Genomic DNA, 16,419 nt, shown 5'->3' with positions numbered 1-16,419 from the left:
GGCTGAGGGGCTCTGACATTACCCGGAGGCAATGTGGAGTGGGACGTGGGAGGACTGGACCAGGGCAGGATCAGCTCTCCAGGCGAAAGGATCCCTCCGGGGCCAGTGCGCACTGGAGGTGGGATGGTCAAGGAGGCTGGGGCAGGAGCTAGCAGGTGACAGCAAATGACGCCTGAACTGGGTCAGGTGCCTGGAGGGAAGAGGACAGGCAGGCACAGGGCTTAGGAAGAACCGGCGGAGTGTGATGAGAGACTGGCCGAGGAGAGCAGAACAGGACAAGTTGTAGAGTTCTTAGCCCTGAGAGACCATTAGGAGATGGGGAACCTGCGAGGAAGTCGATTTTGGAGATGCGGCACTCAAATTGGGACATTGCATTTCTGAGGTGCTCATGGACTCCGAGGAGGGAGAACTCTTGTTTATCTCTAGCCCAGCCAGCTCTTCTGGTCTGAGGGGGATAACTTGGAAGATCTGATTAGGCTAGTATTTCTGATGAGGCTAAAGTTGTCTTGACCCCCAACTCCCTTGCCCCACCAGACCCAGGAATCTGGGCCCTGCTGCTTATTCTGGAGCCCTCCCCAACAATAAAGAAAGCACAAGTCCTTTCTATATCTTTATATTGAGGTACAAAAAAAAAAAAAAAACAACACTATGGATGTGAGAGTTGGGGAAAGGAGACTTTTCCTATGATTGACAGGAGGAGCGGATGGGAACCAGAGGCTCCAGGGAAATAAAAAAAAATAAAATATATATTTATACATTTATATATATCGTGTTATGCATGTGAATCCCAGAGAAGCAGGAAGCGGCAGCAGGAAGCAACTAGCACACAGAAACACATGTGTGTGTGCAGCACACACTCAAGCAAAGCAATTCCTCTGGCTACGGCAGCAGCAATCCCCACTCCCCCCACCCCCCAAAAAAAACACTGAAAAGAAACTTCTCCCTTTAAGAATAGGGCCACCTTGCAATTTGTGCCCTCATGACCAGGAAAAAGAAAAAGAAAAAAAAAAAGCAGGCTGATACTGCCTATCAGGTCAGCAGTGGCCATTTTCTTCTCCCTGCCAAAGCAGAACAAGGTTTTTTTTTTTTTTTTTTTAAAGGAGGTACTGGGGAGTGAACCTGGGACCTCTTCCACGTAAGCAGGCACTCAACCACGGAGCTACTACACGTTCTCCCCAGGGCAAATAATTTCTTAACACTGAGGCTGGAGGGCCACATCACTGGCCCCCAAAAGTAATGCAGTTTTCAAGACAACATAGTAGTTCCTTGCCTGGCTCCTTTTTTGATCCTTCAGAGAACAAGTGGGATGGAAGACATCCATACCTCTTGCTTCCTTTTAAGACAGCCTCTGGGCAGTGGGTTTTTAGTAAGCCAGGCAAAAATCCTGGAGCCAGTGCAGTGTAGGGAGCCAGGGTCTGTACTTAAAGCTCCTGCCCATTAGGAATTACTAATCTCTGGAGATTTTTTATTTTAAATCTTAAAGGGAAGGTGTACTGTACACCCTCCTGCACTGGGATTAAGGGGGCCTAATCCTACCCACTCCCACCCTCATGAACACACACAAACATGCACACACACACGCTAAGGCACGGCGAGGGCGGACAGGCATGCTTTGGCAATGAGGCCCCCTGGGGGGGTCCAGGGCATGAATAATTGCAATGACCAATGATGGGGGGGGGGGGGGTGAGAAGTGTGGAGCTCAGCACCTTTGGAGGTGGTGGGGAAGGAGAAAAAGGTATTGGGGGGCTCCAGAGGAAACTGGAAGAAGGAAAACGGGAAGAGGCGGGCAGGATATAGGTGGATGGGAAAACAAACAGGGACAAGGGAAAGGAACGGCAGAAATGAGAAAAAGAAGAGAAACATCTCAGGCCATCTTGGCTGTGGGCACAGCAGGGCCAAGGAGGAGGGGAAAGACAGCCAGGTGGGTCAGGAAGTGGGGCAGGGGGTAGAAAGGGGGACACGAAGAAGAAATAAGATCGGAGCAGAGAGCCCAAGCCCGAGAACAGGACCACGGGGCAGGGGAGCAGGACACGGGAGCCCCCCGCGAGGTCCTTCCCTCAGACCCTGACGAAGACCAGGCGGGCAGAGTAGACCAAATCAGCCAGGTAAGCCAGCAGGTTGATGCCTGTCAGGATGGCCACGGCCAGGCGGCGGTCCCACAAGCAGACATAGTAGATGTGCTTCTCGTGGCAGTTGCTGTCACTAGACCGCCGGGAATGGCCGCCGTACCTCTCGTCGAACTGGTAGAGGGGCCAGAGGACCAGCGCGATGGCGTAGAGCAGGACGGAGAGCAAGGCGAGCCCCGAGAGGAAGCTGGGGAAGGGGATGGGCAGCGCGTTGGTGCAGTCGCCGAGGTTCAGCAGGATGGCCACGGCCGCCAGGATGAAGCAGATGGCGTACACGGCCACACAGCACTCCAGGGCCGGCTTGCGCTGGTACAGCTGGGGGTCGTGGAGGAACGCGAAGATGATGCACGCCACGAAGGTCTCCAGCACCTTGAGCAGCCCCGGCACGGTGGCCATGTACCCGGTGATCTCGCCGGGCCGGGCGCGGGTCCAGGCCACTTCGGTGGCGTACGCCACGCAGGCGATGCAGGAGAAGGCAGTGGCCGCGATGCTGTGGTCCCGGACACGGCCGTGGGACAGGAACTGGACGTAGGTGGTGGGGTAGATGATGGAGGCGGAGAGGCAGAAGAGTGCGGCGTAGCAGGCGAAGGTGATGGGGAAGTTGCGCCAGGACAGCGGGAAGCGCGGCTGGAGGCCGCCCACCTCCACGATGAGGATGATGAGGGTCACGGCGAAGCAGAAGCACCAGGCGAACATGGACCAGTTACCCATGGGCCCCGTCCAGGCGCCCACGCTGGCCACCAGCGAGAAGGCCACGCAGGTCGACAGCAGCTGCAGCAGGCGCAGGAGGCCCAGCGGCTGGGTCAGTGCCCGGGGGGACCCCACGATGGTTGGGGAGCCCAGGCCTGAGGATGACGTCGTGGTGGTCGTGACGGTCGTGCGGGTCACCGTCACGGGCATGGCTGAGAAGGGGAAAGAGAGTGTTCTGAGAACACAGGAGGACTGCCTCCAGCCCCTCCTCCCTCAGACCGGAGTGCAGGCCCCCAGCCCTCCTCCCTCAGACCGGGAGTCCAGGCCCCCTGCCCCTTCCTCCCTCAGACCTGGGAGTCCAGGCCCCCATGCCTCCTCCTTCCTCAGGCCAGGAGTCCAGCCCCCCAGGCTTCCTCCTCCCCCAGACCCAGGAGTCCCAGCCCCCAGGCCTCCTCCCTCAGACCCAGGAGTCCTGGTCCCAGCCCTCCTCCCTCAGACTGGGAGTCCGGCCCCCTGCCCCTCCTCCCTTAGACCTAGTCCCAGTCCCCAGGCCTCTTCCCTTAGACCTGGGGGTCCAGGCCCCAAAGCCTCCTCCTCCCTCAGGCCAGGTCCCCAGTCCTCTCCTCCTGTTGGAACAAAGGAATCTGGGCTCCGGCTAGGAGATACTCTGGACATAGAGTTTCCAGTTTTAAAAAACTGGACAGGCCGGGACATACAGCTCCGAGTTATTCGCCCAGGTTCCAGCCCCCTCCTCTCTAAGAATTCAGGGTCCCTCCTCCCCACCCCTCCCCATGTCACAATCTAAGCCCCTACCTCTCCCCTTCCCAAGAGACCCTCTCCCCTCTTTGGGATCCAACGACTCTAAAACTGCACTTTTCTTCCCATTCCAGGCACACAAAGCTGCACTGGCCCTGCCTGCTTTCTCCGCAGGGACCCAGCAACCCGGCTCTTCAGGACTGTAGCCCACCGTCTCCGCCCCAGGTCAGGCCAAGAGGCGCCGGCTCCCCCCCTCTCAATTCCTCCCTCTGGACACCCAGGGCTGGGCCGCGTGTACCACTTCCTCCTTTCCCGGGGCCGCGGCCTTCCAGCCTTTGCGTTCCTCCTTTCTCAGGAACGCGCACCTGGGCAGGGCGCCCAGGCCCTGGGTCTGCCCCCTCGCAGGGCAGGCACCTGCGCCCAGCCCCTGGAAGACCTACCGCTCCCCCTCCCTCTACGCGCGGAGCTCGCAGCCCCAGCCCCTCCCCTCTCCACCCCCACCGCAGGCCTCAGAACCGGGAAGGGCTGGCCCACTGCCACCAGGCCTGCAGGACGCCAGGCCACTGCCGAGCCTCCTCCTCCAGCGCCCCCACCCCAAGGACCCCAACCAGCTGGTCCCCCGACTTCCGGGAAATTCAGCTCCCCAGATTCCCAGCTGGCAGGAGCCCACGTCAGGAGGACGCCAGGGGCCCGAGACGCCGGGAACCGGACTTCCTTCTCGGCTCTCTAGAACCTACAGCGCGTACCTCCTCCACCAAAGGCCTTCAGGCCCCGGGTTCCAGACGCTTCCTCAGGCCCTGAATGGTCTGACCTCAGCTGCCACCCCTCAGAAACTCAGGAGGTCCGTCTCAGCCACGGGGACAGACACAAAACTTCCTCCTCAGACGCCCACACAGGAGGGCACTGCCGGCCCTTGGGGCCCAGCTGTCCCTGAGGGCTCGGGCAGCTCCTTCCTCAGTTTACCCAGGGGCCTCGAGACCTTCTACGGGACAACCCAGGCGCCCAGAAACTTCTTGAGGTCCTCCGCCCCTCCGCCCTCAGACCTCGGGGTCCGGATCCCCAGTCCACTCACCGGCGGGCTTAGCTCAGGACCCAGGCAGAGAAAGATCCGGTTGTGGGGGCGGATGAAGCCGCACACCTGGAGAAAGCTGTTCAGAAGACAGGGGGAGCGAGAGGACGTGAGCGTTCTGGCCGGGCCTGGGCTCCGCCCTCCTGGGACCCGGAGCCCGGACAATGGGCCGGCCCCAGCCTGGGGCGCCCAGAGCGCGCCGCGAAGCCGTGCAGCCGGGTGCGGACCCCGTCGGGACAGGGATTTGGCCGTGACCCCGCCCTGCCCCGGGAGCTGCCCAGCGCGTGGGCCGGAGGCCAAGGCGGCGGGCGGAAGTGCACGGCCCGCGCGGGCGGCCTGGGGGCGTGCGCGATCCTACCCCGCCGGGCCCCAGGGCTGCCGCGCGCGGGCGGGCGCTGGGCGGTGGCGGGCGGCCCGGCCAGCCCGGCGTCTGCACGCCTTATAAGGACCTCAACTGGGCTCAGCCGACTGGAATGTGGCCCGGGAGGCGGCGCCGGGACCCCCGCCCCGGCCTCTGGATTTCCGGAGGGTGGGAGCCCGGATTCCCAGGTCCTGGAAGCCGAGGGCTGCAAGCCTTTGGAAGACTGAGTTCTGGGTCCCCAAAAGGAAGGGCTGGGAGCCTGGGCTCTGGGTGTTTAAGAGAGGCGTGGGCTAGAGACCCGGACTCCTGGGTTCGCCTGGCACAGGTCCTCGCCTCGAGGCCGGAAACTGCACAGGGCTTTGCAAGCCAAGTCCAGAAATTAATAGCCACATCTCACACCCTCTTCCGGAACTCTAACCTCAGAAACGACCGCGTGGGCCTTCCCCCGGCCACCTCCTTCTCCCCCACGCGCTTGCAGCAGCCGTGAGCAGGAAGCCGGGACCAGTGCAGCCTCCGGGGCTCCAGACCCAAGCAGGGAGGAGCGGGGAGGCGCACAGCCCAGGCCCGGGTCGGAGGTGGGTTGGCAGCGGGGCCACCCGCCCACCCCTCTAAGGAGTGTGGTCGTTCCCGCCCTAGGGGCCTCCAGCCATGGCTCGAGGTCAGAGCCCCGGAATGCACAGCCAAGGCAGGTGCGGGAGACGCCCCCCCCCCCCCCCAGGCTTCTTGGAGACCGCGGGAGGACTCCCTGGGCCACACCCAGAGCCTCGTACCCTCCCCACCTCGCTCAAGAGACCCTAACGCAGGCCCCTAGACACCCTCCCTCCCCCGCCGCTCTGACCACCCAGACGACCGGCCTGGGAGGGCTGGGCTCAACCTTGTCCTCGCCCGACAGCCGGACAGGGGCGACTCAGCCCCGTCCTCACTCTTAGGAGCGCGGGCGTGGGTCTCAGCGAGTCCGAAGCTCAGACCCTGTCCCCTGGCTAGGGAGAGGGGTCAGGCATTCCGGACCCGAGCCACTCCTTCCCAAACCCGGGACTCCCAAGCCCAAGCTCCTCCCCTCCTGAGGAGGGTTCCAGATTCCAACTCCCTTCTACCTGTGGCCCTCATCCCGCTACCTTCAGACCCAGGATTCCGGGGCCCCCTCCCTCAGACCCAGCAGTCCGGGCCCCCTTTCCCCACTTCTTTCACGTGGAGGAGTCTGGACCCCCAGCTCTCTCTCCGCTTGGAACCCCGGGGTCCCGGCCCAGCCCCAGTCTTTTCGGAGACCCTGATACTCTGAATCTCAGCCCACTCCTCTTTCTGGACCCACCCAAGGATCCAGGCTCGCCGCTGCAGCCCTCGGACGACCCCGCAGCCTCACCTCCGGATCAGGGGCCGCGGCGGCTGGAGAGGAGGATGAGGCTGCAGCGGCGGCGGGCAAGGGTCTGCCGGCTGGGTGTGGTTGGCGGGCTGGGGCGCCAGCGCGGGCGGGGCCGGGGGCGGGGCCGGGCGCGCGGCTGCGGCCAGGGCAGGGCTTCCCCCAGCGCGGGCTACCCCCGCATCGCCCCGAGGGCGTGGCCTACGGCCAGGCCACGCCCACCTGGGGTAAAAGGGTCGGGGCCCCGCCAGTGGTGGGGGTGGAGGGCTGAGGTCAGTGTTGCCGGGACAACAAAACAGGAAGACACAACAGCTGGCGGAGTGGGGGCTCCTGCGGGCTGCCCTCCCCGACACAGCCTTCGAGAGGTCTCCGAGGGAGGCTGGGGAAGGCCGTTGCCGTAGCAACCTGGCTGTTTGGGGTTTGTTTAGGTCTGAGACCCCAGCCCAGGCCCTCCGCCCCCTCCCCCTCAATTCCCCACTCTCCCTTCTCTTCTGCTCCGGCCTCGCTCGGCGAGGATGGCCGACTCCTTGGACAGCTGGGTGGCAGGCGGACGGGGAAGCCGGCCCCGCTTTTTTTATGGGGTTTCTGGGCTAGAGTCTCTGTCTCCGGGGATCCTGAAAGAGGAGAGGGTGGGGGGCGTTCTAAGGGATTTCTGAGCTGGGGTCCCTGAAAAAGCGGCGGCTGGATTCCAGTATTTCAGGACCGGGGGGGGGGGGGGGCGTCTCCTAATCCCGGGGGCTAGGGGCTGGTGGGCCGGGCTCCTGGGTGGGAGATACCACAGCTGTTTGGGGTCGGGGGGATCTTGGCAGAATTTGAGTCCCAGGCGGCTGGAGTTGGGGGCCCGGACTCCTGGGTTGCACAGGATGTCAGGGCTCAAAGAGCCACAGAAGCTGGCGGCTCGGACTCCTGGGTGGGGGGAGCAGGAGTGGCTGGAAGCCGAGCCTCCGGGGTCTGCTCGGGAGGATATTTTTGGCCTGCATTCCTGGCTTCTGGGGAGCGGGAGGGGCTCAGAGCCGCGGTCCTGGAACGAGGCTGGGCTTGGGGGCTGGGAGCTGCAGAGTCCTGCCTCCTGGAAGAGGGGAGGGGGTCCGACGGGCCACGACGCCCCGGCCCGGGTGCAGGGAGGGGCCGCGACGCCCCGGCCGGGTGGCAGGGAGGGGCCCTGCGGCGGAGGCCTCTTTTCTGGGCGGCTCTGGGGCCCTGAGGCCGAGAGATGGGGCCCAGAAGGAAGAGGAAGCCCGAGGTGGGGATGCAGGGGGCAGGGGCGGACACCCGGGGCGCCAGGCTTCCTCCCCTCCGCCCTCGCTACTCACCGCGCTCCGCCGGGGTCTCCGGGCGGGGCCTGGCTCGCGGCGACCGCTGGGCGGGGCCTGGCGGGGCTGCGGCGGCTCCGCAAGGCCGAGCTGAGCCGGCGCTCTCCCCCGCCGCCACCCGGCGCCTTCCAGGCAGCCCACAGAGGGGGCTTGGGGGCCGAGATGAGGGGGGGGGCAGTCGCGGGAGGCGCGAACCGAGAGGGCGAAGGGGGCGCGGGAGCGCGGAATACCCGGCTGCGCGCCCTGCGAGGTGGGAGGGGCTGGGGCGACCCGCGTGCCTTGTGCTCTGCAGAGGGGCGGGGGGAGGAGATCCTGCCTGCTCCTCGGAGTCCTGGTCCCTTTCAGCATTCTGCGCCCCGCACGGGGGGAGGGGGTCTCCCTGCGCCCAGCCTGAGGTCCTGCCTAAGGAGGGAGGGGTATTCGTTGGAGGTGCCCCAGGGATCTCCCCGGGTTCTACTCACACGCCTCCCTGGCCCCGAGTATAGCCTTGCCCCCGTCCCCCCCCCCCCCCAAATCAATCACTCCAGTCAATACAATGCTCTCTCCACCTGACCCCGCGGTAGCACCCCTGGTTTGCCCCAAGTGGCCCAGCGGCAGGCCCCTGTTGCGATGCTACGTGGTGCGCTGGGGGAAGCATTCCCGAGGGCCCGGACCTGTGTGGGCTGGCTCCCTAGCCGGGCTATCGGTTCGGAAGCACAGCTCCCCAATCCAAAGATGTTGTCTCCAGCCTGGCACTGAAACTGAGGCTTACACAGGCCGTGCCTCTGTCCTCCTTGGCGAGCTGCTTGGGGTGATGGGGTACGTGGACCAGCCCACTGACTTCCTAATACATTGAGTTTCTTGATCAGAAGCAATATTGTGTAGCTTCACACGACGGTGAATAAGGCTATTCAGTGAGTCCGCAGATGCTGCTGCTGGCAGAAGTGTGAAGGGCCAGGAAAGCCAAGAACATACACAGACTCATTATCTAGGGAGGAAAAGTCACTGCCCAATCCAGGATGGAAGGGGTCCAGTGTAATCCTTCTGTGACCAGGTATCTGGCTGGTCTTCCTAGGAAACAGTGCCCCATTGGGGGGTCGGGGGTGGAGGCTGCTGCCAGCCAGCTGGACAGTCCGTCATTGACATAGCTAGTTAAACCTCCGTGAGGCAGTCTGTGAACAATTCCCCATAACCATTTTGTTAATGAGTCTGTTAAGCACTGGGGAAACTGGGAAAAGGGATGAGTGAGAGCCACAGGGTGGTCATCTTGTCTACCTGATTGCTAATAGCGTTCTCTGTAATAGAGGCTTTGTGGGGAGAGTTCTCCTGGGAGACAGGTCTTCCCATACTCTGGGCCCATTTAAAGGTTCATTCATTCATCAACAGCTATTTATGAATGCTTCCTATCGAGAACAAAACAGCCTAACAAATACCCACTCAAATGGGAGTTTATCTCTTTCGTTAGCGGCAAAGGGTTTAAGGTATAGCACCTTCTCATTTGGAAGGGATGTTATTCTCTTCAGACCACTGGATTCTCAGAAATTTCCCTGCGGTGATAAGCTGCTCAACTTTCACAGCATTTATCATGGCTGTTCTGGCATGTGTGTGTCTGGACACACAAGACATATGGGACCTCTGCTTTTCCTTGCTATTTCAGAACTTATAAGCATGATGTCATCAATAGAGCTGACCACAATCCCATCTAGGGATGTCAAGTAGAAGATCAAGTTTCCTGAAGAATAGATTGTGGAACCGAGCCAGGAAATTGGCGTCATGTGGGAGAGGGTGAGATGGAACTCCATCTTCATCCGTTTCCTAGGTGGATGGGTGTAATAACTTACCACAATCTTCGTGGCTGAAAACAGCAGAAATTTATTCTCTCACAGGTATGGAAGATGCAAGTCTGAAATCAGCATGTGCTCCCTGCAGAGGCTCTAGGCGAGGGGGGCTCCTTGCCTCTTCCAGCTTCCGGTGGCTGCAGGCGTCATTCCAGTCTTGGCCTCTGTCTTCGCATGGCCTTCTCTGTGTGTCTGTGTCTTCTCTGTTGGATTTGGGGCCCTTCCAGATAATCGAGGATGATCTCAGCATCTCAAGATCCTCAACACCTTCCAAGTCCCTTTTTCCAAATAAGGCAATATTTTTACAGGTTCCAGGAATTAAGATGTGGCCACATCTCTGGGACCACCACTCAGCTCTCTCTACACCATCCCAGGAGGCACGAAACAACTTATAGTTTCTCTGCCTACTGTGATAGAGATCGATGCAGTGGCCAGACTAGATGCCAGGGACTGAGTTGATTTGCTCCAGTAAAGAAATCATATCTGCACTAGTTGTTGCAGTTGGAATTACCTGGCTAGTGCCCTGAATTCCCAGCACTGAGCCCTGTAGAAGTGGACAAGGACGGGGGGCCTGGAAAGATGGAGACCCCGTGCATCCAGCAGGGCAGGGAAAGAGGGAATCTCCTTCTGGATATTGACACTCAGGCTTCCTCAGCCTGCCGCCCCAGCTCCTCTGTGCTCCAGGCCTCTGAAACCCTTGCTCCGTGCCCTTTGGAAGTGGGTCAGCAACAGATTCCCCTATAAGCACAACTTCTCCTTTAAGTGCTCTTTCTTCTCTAGCCTTTGTTGACATGGATACCCACCCTAGGCTGTCACATCTCTTTATCTGCCTACCAGCTTGCCACTCCCCTCGTTTTTCCTGGAAGATTTTCTGAAGTTACTTAAAGCTCTTCCCCTGTGCCACTGACAAGGTATAGATGGGCTGAGATAGTGATTCCCTCGGCCCTCAGAACGGCCTGGCTGCCCCTGGCTGTGACGAGCTCATCTGGTGTGTACGTACTCTCGTGTTTCTATTTGCCCGTGATGGACACGTGTTTGGGAGAAGACTGCAACACTGCCTGGCCCTCCTCTCCACCTCCGACCATCTGGCCCTCCACCTCCCATCTTGTTATCTACCTTGCACCTTGCTTTCTCAACAACCTCTACTCTGACCTTTTCTTAACCTGATAGGAACCCTCAGTCCCTCAGTTCTCTCCTTTCTTCATTTTTTTCTTTATTTAGAGACGATTCCATGATCCATGATTTCAGAAAACACTCGTCAGTACCCTAACATTCCTTTGCCCTTCGGTCTTTTTTTTTTTTTTTAAAGATTTATTTATTTATTTATTTAATTTCCCCCCCTCCCCTGGTTGTCTGTTCTTGGTGTCTATTTGCTGCGTCTTGTTTCTTTGTCCGCTTCTGTTGTCGTCAGCGGCTCGGGAAGTGTGGGCGGCGCCATTCCTGGGCAGGCTGCTCTTTTCTTTTCACGCTGGGCGGCTCTCCTTACGGGGCGCACTCCTTGCGCGTGGGGCTCCCCCACGCGGGGGACACCCTTGCGTGGCACTGCACTCCTTGCGCGCATCAGCGCTGCGCATGGCCAGCTCCGCACGGATCAAGGAGGCCCGGGGCCGCGGACCTCCCATGTGGTAGACGGACGCCCTAACCACTGGGCCAAAGTCTGTTTCCCTGCCCTTCGGTCTTTATTGCCATCATCTTGAAAGAAAAAAGCTGATAGCCCGTCTATCACTTTTTTCCCCCCAAGCACTTGAGTGCTACTGGAGAAGGTTACTTTACTGGGTATAATAATTCCACCATACATGCATGATCAACAAACTCAAATGTGCCTTCAGCCTCACCCACAATCTCATAATTCTTTTTCTCCACAGTGGCAATTCACTTTTTCTACCTTCTTCATTTTCTGACACCTCTACCCTACTCCCCTTAGTTCTTGGCTATGCCCTGCCGTTTTTCTTTTTAAACAAATCAGTTTTATTGATGCATATTATTAAAGCATTCAACACCGCCCAAAGTGTGCAATCAATGGTATTTGATATAAGCAATAGTTGTGCATTTATCACTTTAATCGTTACCGGAGTGTTTTCACTGTTTCAATAACAACAATGAACAAAAAACAAATTCATCACCTCTCAGTCTCTTTATGCTTCCCCTGCTGTACATGGCTGCGATTTCTGCATGCCCTGCCTTTTATTTATTTATAGACATATAGAAGCCACCAACTGGGAAGCCCCTCAACTTCCCAATACTAAAACCATAAACTTAGTGTATTTCCTATAGCGATAAACAAGTTGACTCATCTCATACCAATACTTCCTCTTGAATTTTTGACCCTTAAGCCCATCCTTCATCTCATAAGCATATGCATTACTATTCTCTCGTGTAAAGCAAGCCCCTTCTGCTCAAAGAAATTTTCATTGACTTTAAAAATTTTTTATTTTCTTTTGGTAAAATTTGCCATTTTAACCATTTTCAAGTTTACAACTCAGTGGTATTCACAATGTTTTACAACTACCACCAACCACTCTGTAGTTCCAAAACTATTTCATCACTTCAAACAAATTCTGTACCCATCAAGCGATAATTCCCCATTCTCCCCTCCCACAGCCCCTGGTAACCTCTAATCTACTTTCTGTCGCTACAGATTTGCCTATTCTAGTTATTTCATGTAAGTGAAATCATACAATATTTGTCCTTTTGTATCTGGTTTATTTTGTGTCTGGTTTGTCCTTGTTGTGATATGTTTCAGAACTTCATTGTGTTTTAGAGCTGAATAATCATTAGTTTTAAAATATTCTCCCATTTTTAAAAAATCAAGAGTTCCCTCAAACCTCCCTCAACTTCTTTTTCACTCCAGTGATCACTCTCTATTTATTCTCTCTTACAGAAACAGGCTAATTATATTAGTTATCTATTGCCAGTAACAAATTACCACAAAATCAATGGTTTAAAGCAACCCACATTTATTATCCCACAGTTTCGCTGGTCCCAGAGCCGGGGAACAGCTTAACCAAGTTCTCCTAAAAGCTGAAGTCAAGGGAAACGGACTTTGGCCCAGTGGTTAAGGCGTCCATCTACCACATGGGAGGCCCGCGGTTCAAACCCCGGGCCTCCTTGACCCGTGTGGAGCTGGCCCATGCGCAGTGCTGATGCGCGCAAGGAGTGCTGTGCCACACGGGTGTCCCCCCGCGTAGGGGAGCCCCACGCGCAAGGAGTGCACCCAGGAGGAGAGCCGCCCAGCGCGAAGGAGGGAGCAGCCTGCTGAGGAATGTCGCCGCCCACACTTCCCGTGCCGTTGACAACAACAGAAGCGGACAGAGAAACAAGACGCAGCAAATAGACACAGAAAACAGACAACCGGGGGAGGGGAGGGGAATTAAATAAGTAAATAAAATAAATCTTTAAAAAAAAAAAGCTGAAGTCAAGGTGTTGGCTGCTGGGGTTCTCATCTGGAAGCTTGGGTGGGGAAGGCTCTGCCTCCCAATTCACTCAGGATGTTGGTAAGATTCATGTCTCTGTGGCTGTAGGGCAAGTCTGCCGTCAGGAAGTCTTATCAACGAATTCCATCACCCTTGCCGTACAGGGGAACACCATCACCTCTACCACCGTCTATTTGTTCCCCTCATAACTGTTTTTTCCCATCTTTATAAATTGATTTATATTTACATTTTATATAAATGGAATCATAGAATATGTTACACAGTATGTTTAGTTCATAGCAGCACAACTACACAGTACTTGTCCTTTTGTGCCTGGCTGGCTTCACTCAACATAATGTCCTCCAAGTTCATCCATGTTGCTATATGCTTCATGACTCATATTCTATTATTTAGAAGCAAGGTGCAGGCCCCTCCAATGCTCAAGGGGAGGATATATGTGCCACAAGGTGGGATTACGGGATGAGGTAGGAGGGGGTCATTTTAGGATTTGTCCACCACACACATTAAAGGAGCTGTTTCAGCTCAAATGCTTCCCTTCCTCCTGTTCCTTCTGTAACTTGCTCCAATGTGGTTTCTAACTCCATCATTCCCCCAAAATGGTTTTTGTTTTGGCCACTGTATGAGTTTCCTACGGCTGCTATAATAAATTACCACGACCTAAGTGGTATGCAACACCAATGTGCGACCTCACACGAGGTCAGAAGTGACGTGAGTCTCACTGGGCTTACACTGAGGGGTCTGCAAGGCTGTGCTCCTTCTGGAAGCTCTAGGAGAGAATCTGTTTCCTTGCCTCGCAGCTTCTAGAGGCAACGCCAGCCATGGCTGGTCAAGTCTTTCTCCTCTCATTTCTCTCTGACATTGACTCTTCTTCTGCCTCCCTCTTCCACATTCAAGGACCTTTTTATTTATATTAGTCAGCCAAAGGGGTGCTGATGCGAAGTACCAGAACTCTGTTGGCTTTTATAAAGGGTATTTATTTGGGGTGGAAGCTTAACAGTTACCAGGTCATAGAGCATGAATAACTTTCCTCACCAAAGTCTGTTGCCATGTTTTGGCACAAGATGGCTGCTGACATCTGCAAGGGTTCAGGCTTCCTTTTCCTCTTAAGTCTCTGTGGTCCCAGCTTCTCCCAGTGTCAGCTGTAGGCTGGGATAAGTCTTGTCTCTCTCCCGGGGCTCATTTCTCTCTGGGTTCAACTGCAGCTGTAGACCATCAGGCTCTCTTCCCAGGGCCACTGCTGTATCTATGGAGCCATCTCTATTCCTCTGTGTTCTTCTGTGTGTTTACTTCCTGGGGCTCCAAAAACTCCTATAACTCCTCTGCTGTGTAATTTTCTCACCCCCTGGTGGGTGGGGACTCAACCTCCTACTGATGAGGCCCAGTCAAAGCTTTAATCATAATTGAATCAAGGAAAAGTGAAACCTCTAAATCCAATACTATCGAATATACCCAGAGGAACAGACTGGTTTACAAACATAATCCAATATATATTTTTGGAATTTATAAACAGTATCAAACTGCTACAAAGGTCCACCCAGATAATTCAGAACACTCCTCCTATTTTAAAGTAATCAGATTGGCAACCTTAATTCTGTCTGTTGCCTTAATCCCCCTTTGCCATGTAATGTGACTTATTCACAGGTTCTGGGATAGGATGTGGACATTTTTGGGAGACCATGATTCTATGTATTACAGTCACCAATGACCAACGTGCTTTTACATGTCTCACCATCATCTCACCTGATTTTTTCTTTTTTAGGGGAGACTGGGGATTGAACCCAGGACCTTGTACATGGGAAGCAGGTCCTCAACCACTGAGATGCACCTGCTCCCCCTCACTTGATGCTTTGGCAGTATTCAATTCAGTTGGCCATTCCCTACCTTTTTGAAACTTTATTTTTTCAGTTCTCATCTTTTTGATCTCTTAAGCAAATGGTGCTAGCATCTCCTTCCAACTGGAAACATAATCCTCCAGGGTCGTATGGCATAACGCTCTTCTAGTTTTCCTCTGCTTCTTTGGAATCTGTCTTCCTGGCAAGATCATATTCCTTTTTCTTGCCCATTAAATACCAGAGTTCCTCAGAGCTCTTTCCTGGGCCTTCTGCTCTTCTCATGACATTCTCTTTCTAGGGGATTCCATACACACCAGGATTTAATTAGCATCAATGAATAAATGACTCATGGACTAGTTAAGATGCTAATTCAGCTGCTATAACAAAGACAAAACATCACTGATCTAAATTAGCACCATACAATAATGTGAGCCACATAAGTAATTTCAATTTTCCCAGTAGACTCATTTTTTTTAAAAGGAAAAAAAGAGATGAGTTAAATTAAATTCTTTCAAAATTTTTAATACTCCCCACCCCCCTTGTTGTTGTTTGTGCTTGCTATCTGCTCTCTGTGTCCTTTCACTGTGTGTTCTTCCATGTCTGCTTGTCTTTTTTTTTAGATTTATTTATTTATTTATTTATTTATTTACTCTCCCCTTCCCCTCCCACCCCAGTTGTCTGTTTTCTGTGTCTATTTGCTGCATGTTCTTCTTTGTCCGCTTCTGTTGTTGTCAGCGGCACGGGAATCTGTGTTTCTTTTTGTTGCATCATCTTGCTGTGTCAGCTCTCCGTGTGTACAGCACCATTCTTGGGCAGTCTGCACTTTCTTTTGCACTGGGCGGCTCTCCTTATGGGGCGCACAACTTGCGCGTGGGGCTCCCCTACGTGGGGACACCCCTGCGTGGCAGGGCACTCCTTGCGCACATCAGCACTGCGCATGGGCCAGTTCCACACGGGTTAAGAAGGCCCGGGGTTTGAACTGCAGACCTCCCATGTGGTAGACGGATGCCCTAACCACTGGGTCAAGTCTGCTTCCCTGCTTGACTTTTCTTCTTGTCTGTCTCTTTAGGAAGAACCAGGGAACCAATCCTGGGATGTACGGTGTGAGAGAGAGGCACCCAATTGCTCGAGCCACCTCATCTCCCTGATCTGTTGCATCTCTCACTGTCTCTCCTCTGCATCTCCTTTTGTTGTGTCATCTTACTGCACCAGCTCTCCATGGCATGGGCTGTCAGCTTTCCATGGATTGGGCCAGCTTGCCTTTACCAGGAGGCCCTGGGAATTGAATCTAGGGCCTCCCCTATGGTAGACGGGAGCCCAATCGCTTAAGCCACATCTGCTTCCCTGAAATTAATTTTAATAATATATTTTATTAAACCCAGATTATTGAGGAGATGTTTTACATCTTTCCTTGAGGGCTCTCTTTAAAGTCTAGTGTGTGTTTTCCACTTAAAGCACTTCTCAGTTCAGATGCTACGTTTTCATGGGAAATACTTGACCTCAAACTGTGTAGAATTCATAACATTTACTATTAAAGAAAATAGATTCACACACCCAAGTTGTCTAACCATACCTAAAAGCTATCCAATAATGGAATTAAGTATTGGTTTTAAAATTTAAATCAGGTCAGTGTAAATCAAATTTAAAATTCAGTTCCTATGTCC

General features: G+C 55.1%; 1 protein-coding gene across 6 annotated transcripts; it reads right to left on the bottom strand.

Annotated features, from left to right (window-relative positions):
* Positions 1 to 597: 597 nt before the first annotated feature.
* Positions 598 to 7,795, bottom strand: MYADM (myeloid associated differentiation marker). Of its 6 annotated transcripts, none has more exons than XM_058280776.1 (3): positions 7,673 to 7,795; positions 4,645 to 4,720; positions 598 to 3,028 (listed from the first exon to the last, which is right to left on the bottom strand). In XM_058280776.1, the coding sequence occupies exon 3, from the start codon at positions 3,024 to 3,026 to the stop codon at positions 2,058 to 2,060; it is 969 nt and encodes a 322-aa protein (XP_058136759.1). In that variant the 5' UTR covers positions 3,027 to 3,028; positions 4,645 to 4,720; positions 7,673 to 7,795; the 3' UTR covers positions 598 to 2,057. The 6 variants fall into 6 exon arrangements, with proteins under 6 accessions (XP_058136759.1, XP_058136761.1, XP_058136757.1 ...); XM_058280778.2 differs by having other exon boundaries at positions 4,645 to 4,710; positions 7,673 to 7,775; XM_058280774.2 differs by lacking the exon at positions 7,673 to 7,795 and adding an exon at positions 6,363 to 6,968.
* Between the last annotated feature and the right edge of the window lie 8,624 nt (positions 7,796 to 16,419).

The sequence above is a fragment of the Dasypus novemcinctus genome, chromosome 18 (genome assembly GCF_030445035.2).
Source record: "Dasypus novemcinctus isolate mDasNov1 chromosome 18, mDasNov1.1.hap2, whole genome shotgun sequence".
Taxonomy (NCBI): Eukaryota; Metazoa; Chordata; class Mammalia; order Cingulata; family Dasypodidae; genus Dasypus; species Dasypus novemcinctus.
This window is presented reverse-complemented; position numbering and strand designations above follow the sequence as displayed.

Excerpts from the sequence above, each read along its gene's own strand:
- MYADM (XM_058280776.1), bottom strand. The coding sequence starts at position 3,026 with ATGCCCGTGACGGTGACCCGCACGACCGTCACGACCACCACGACGTCA.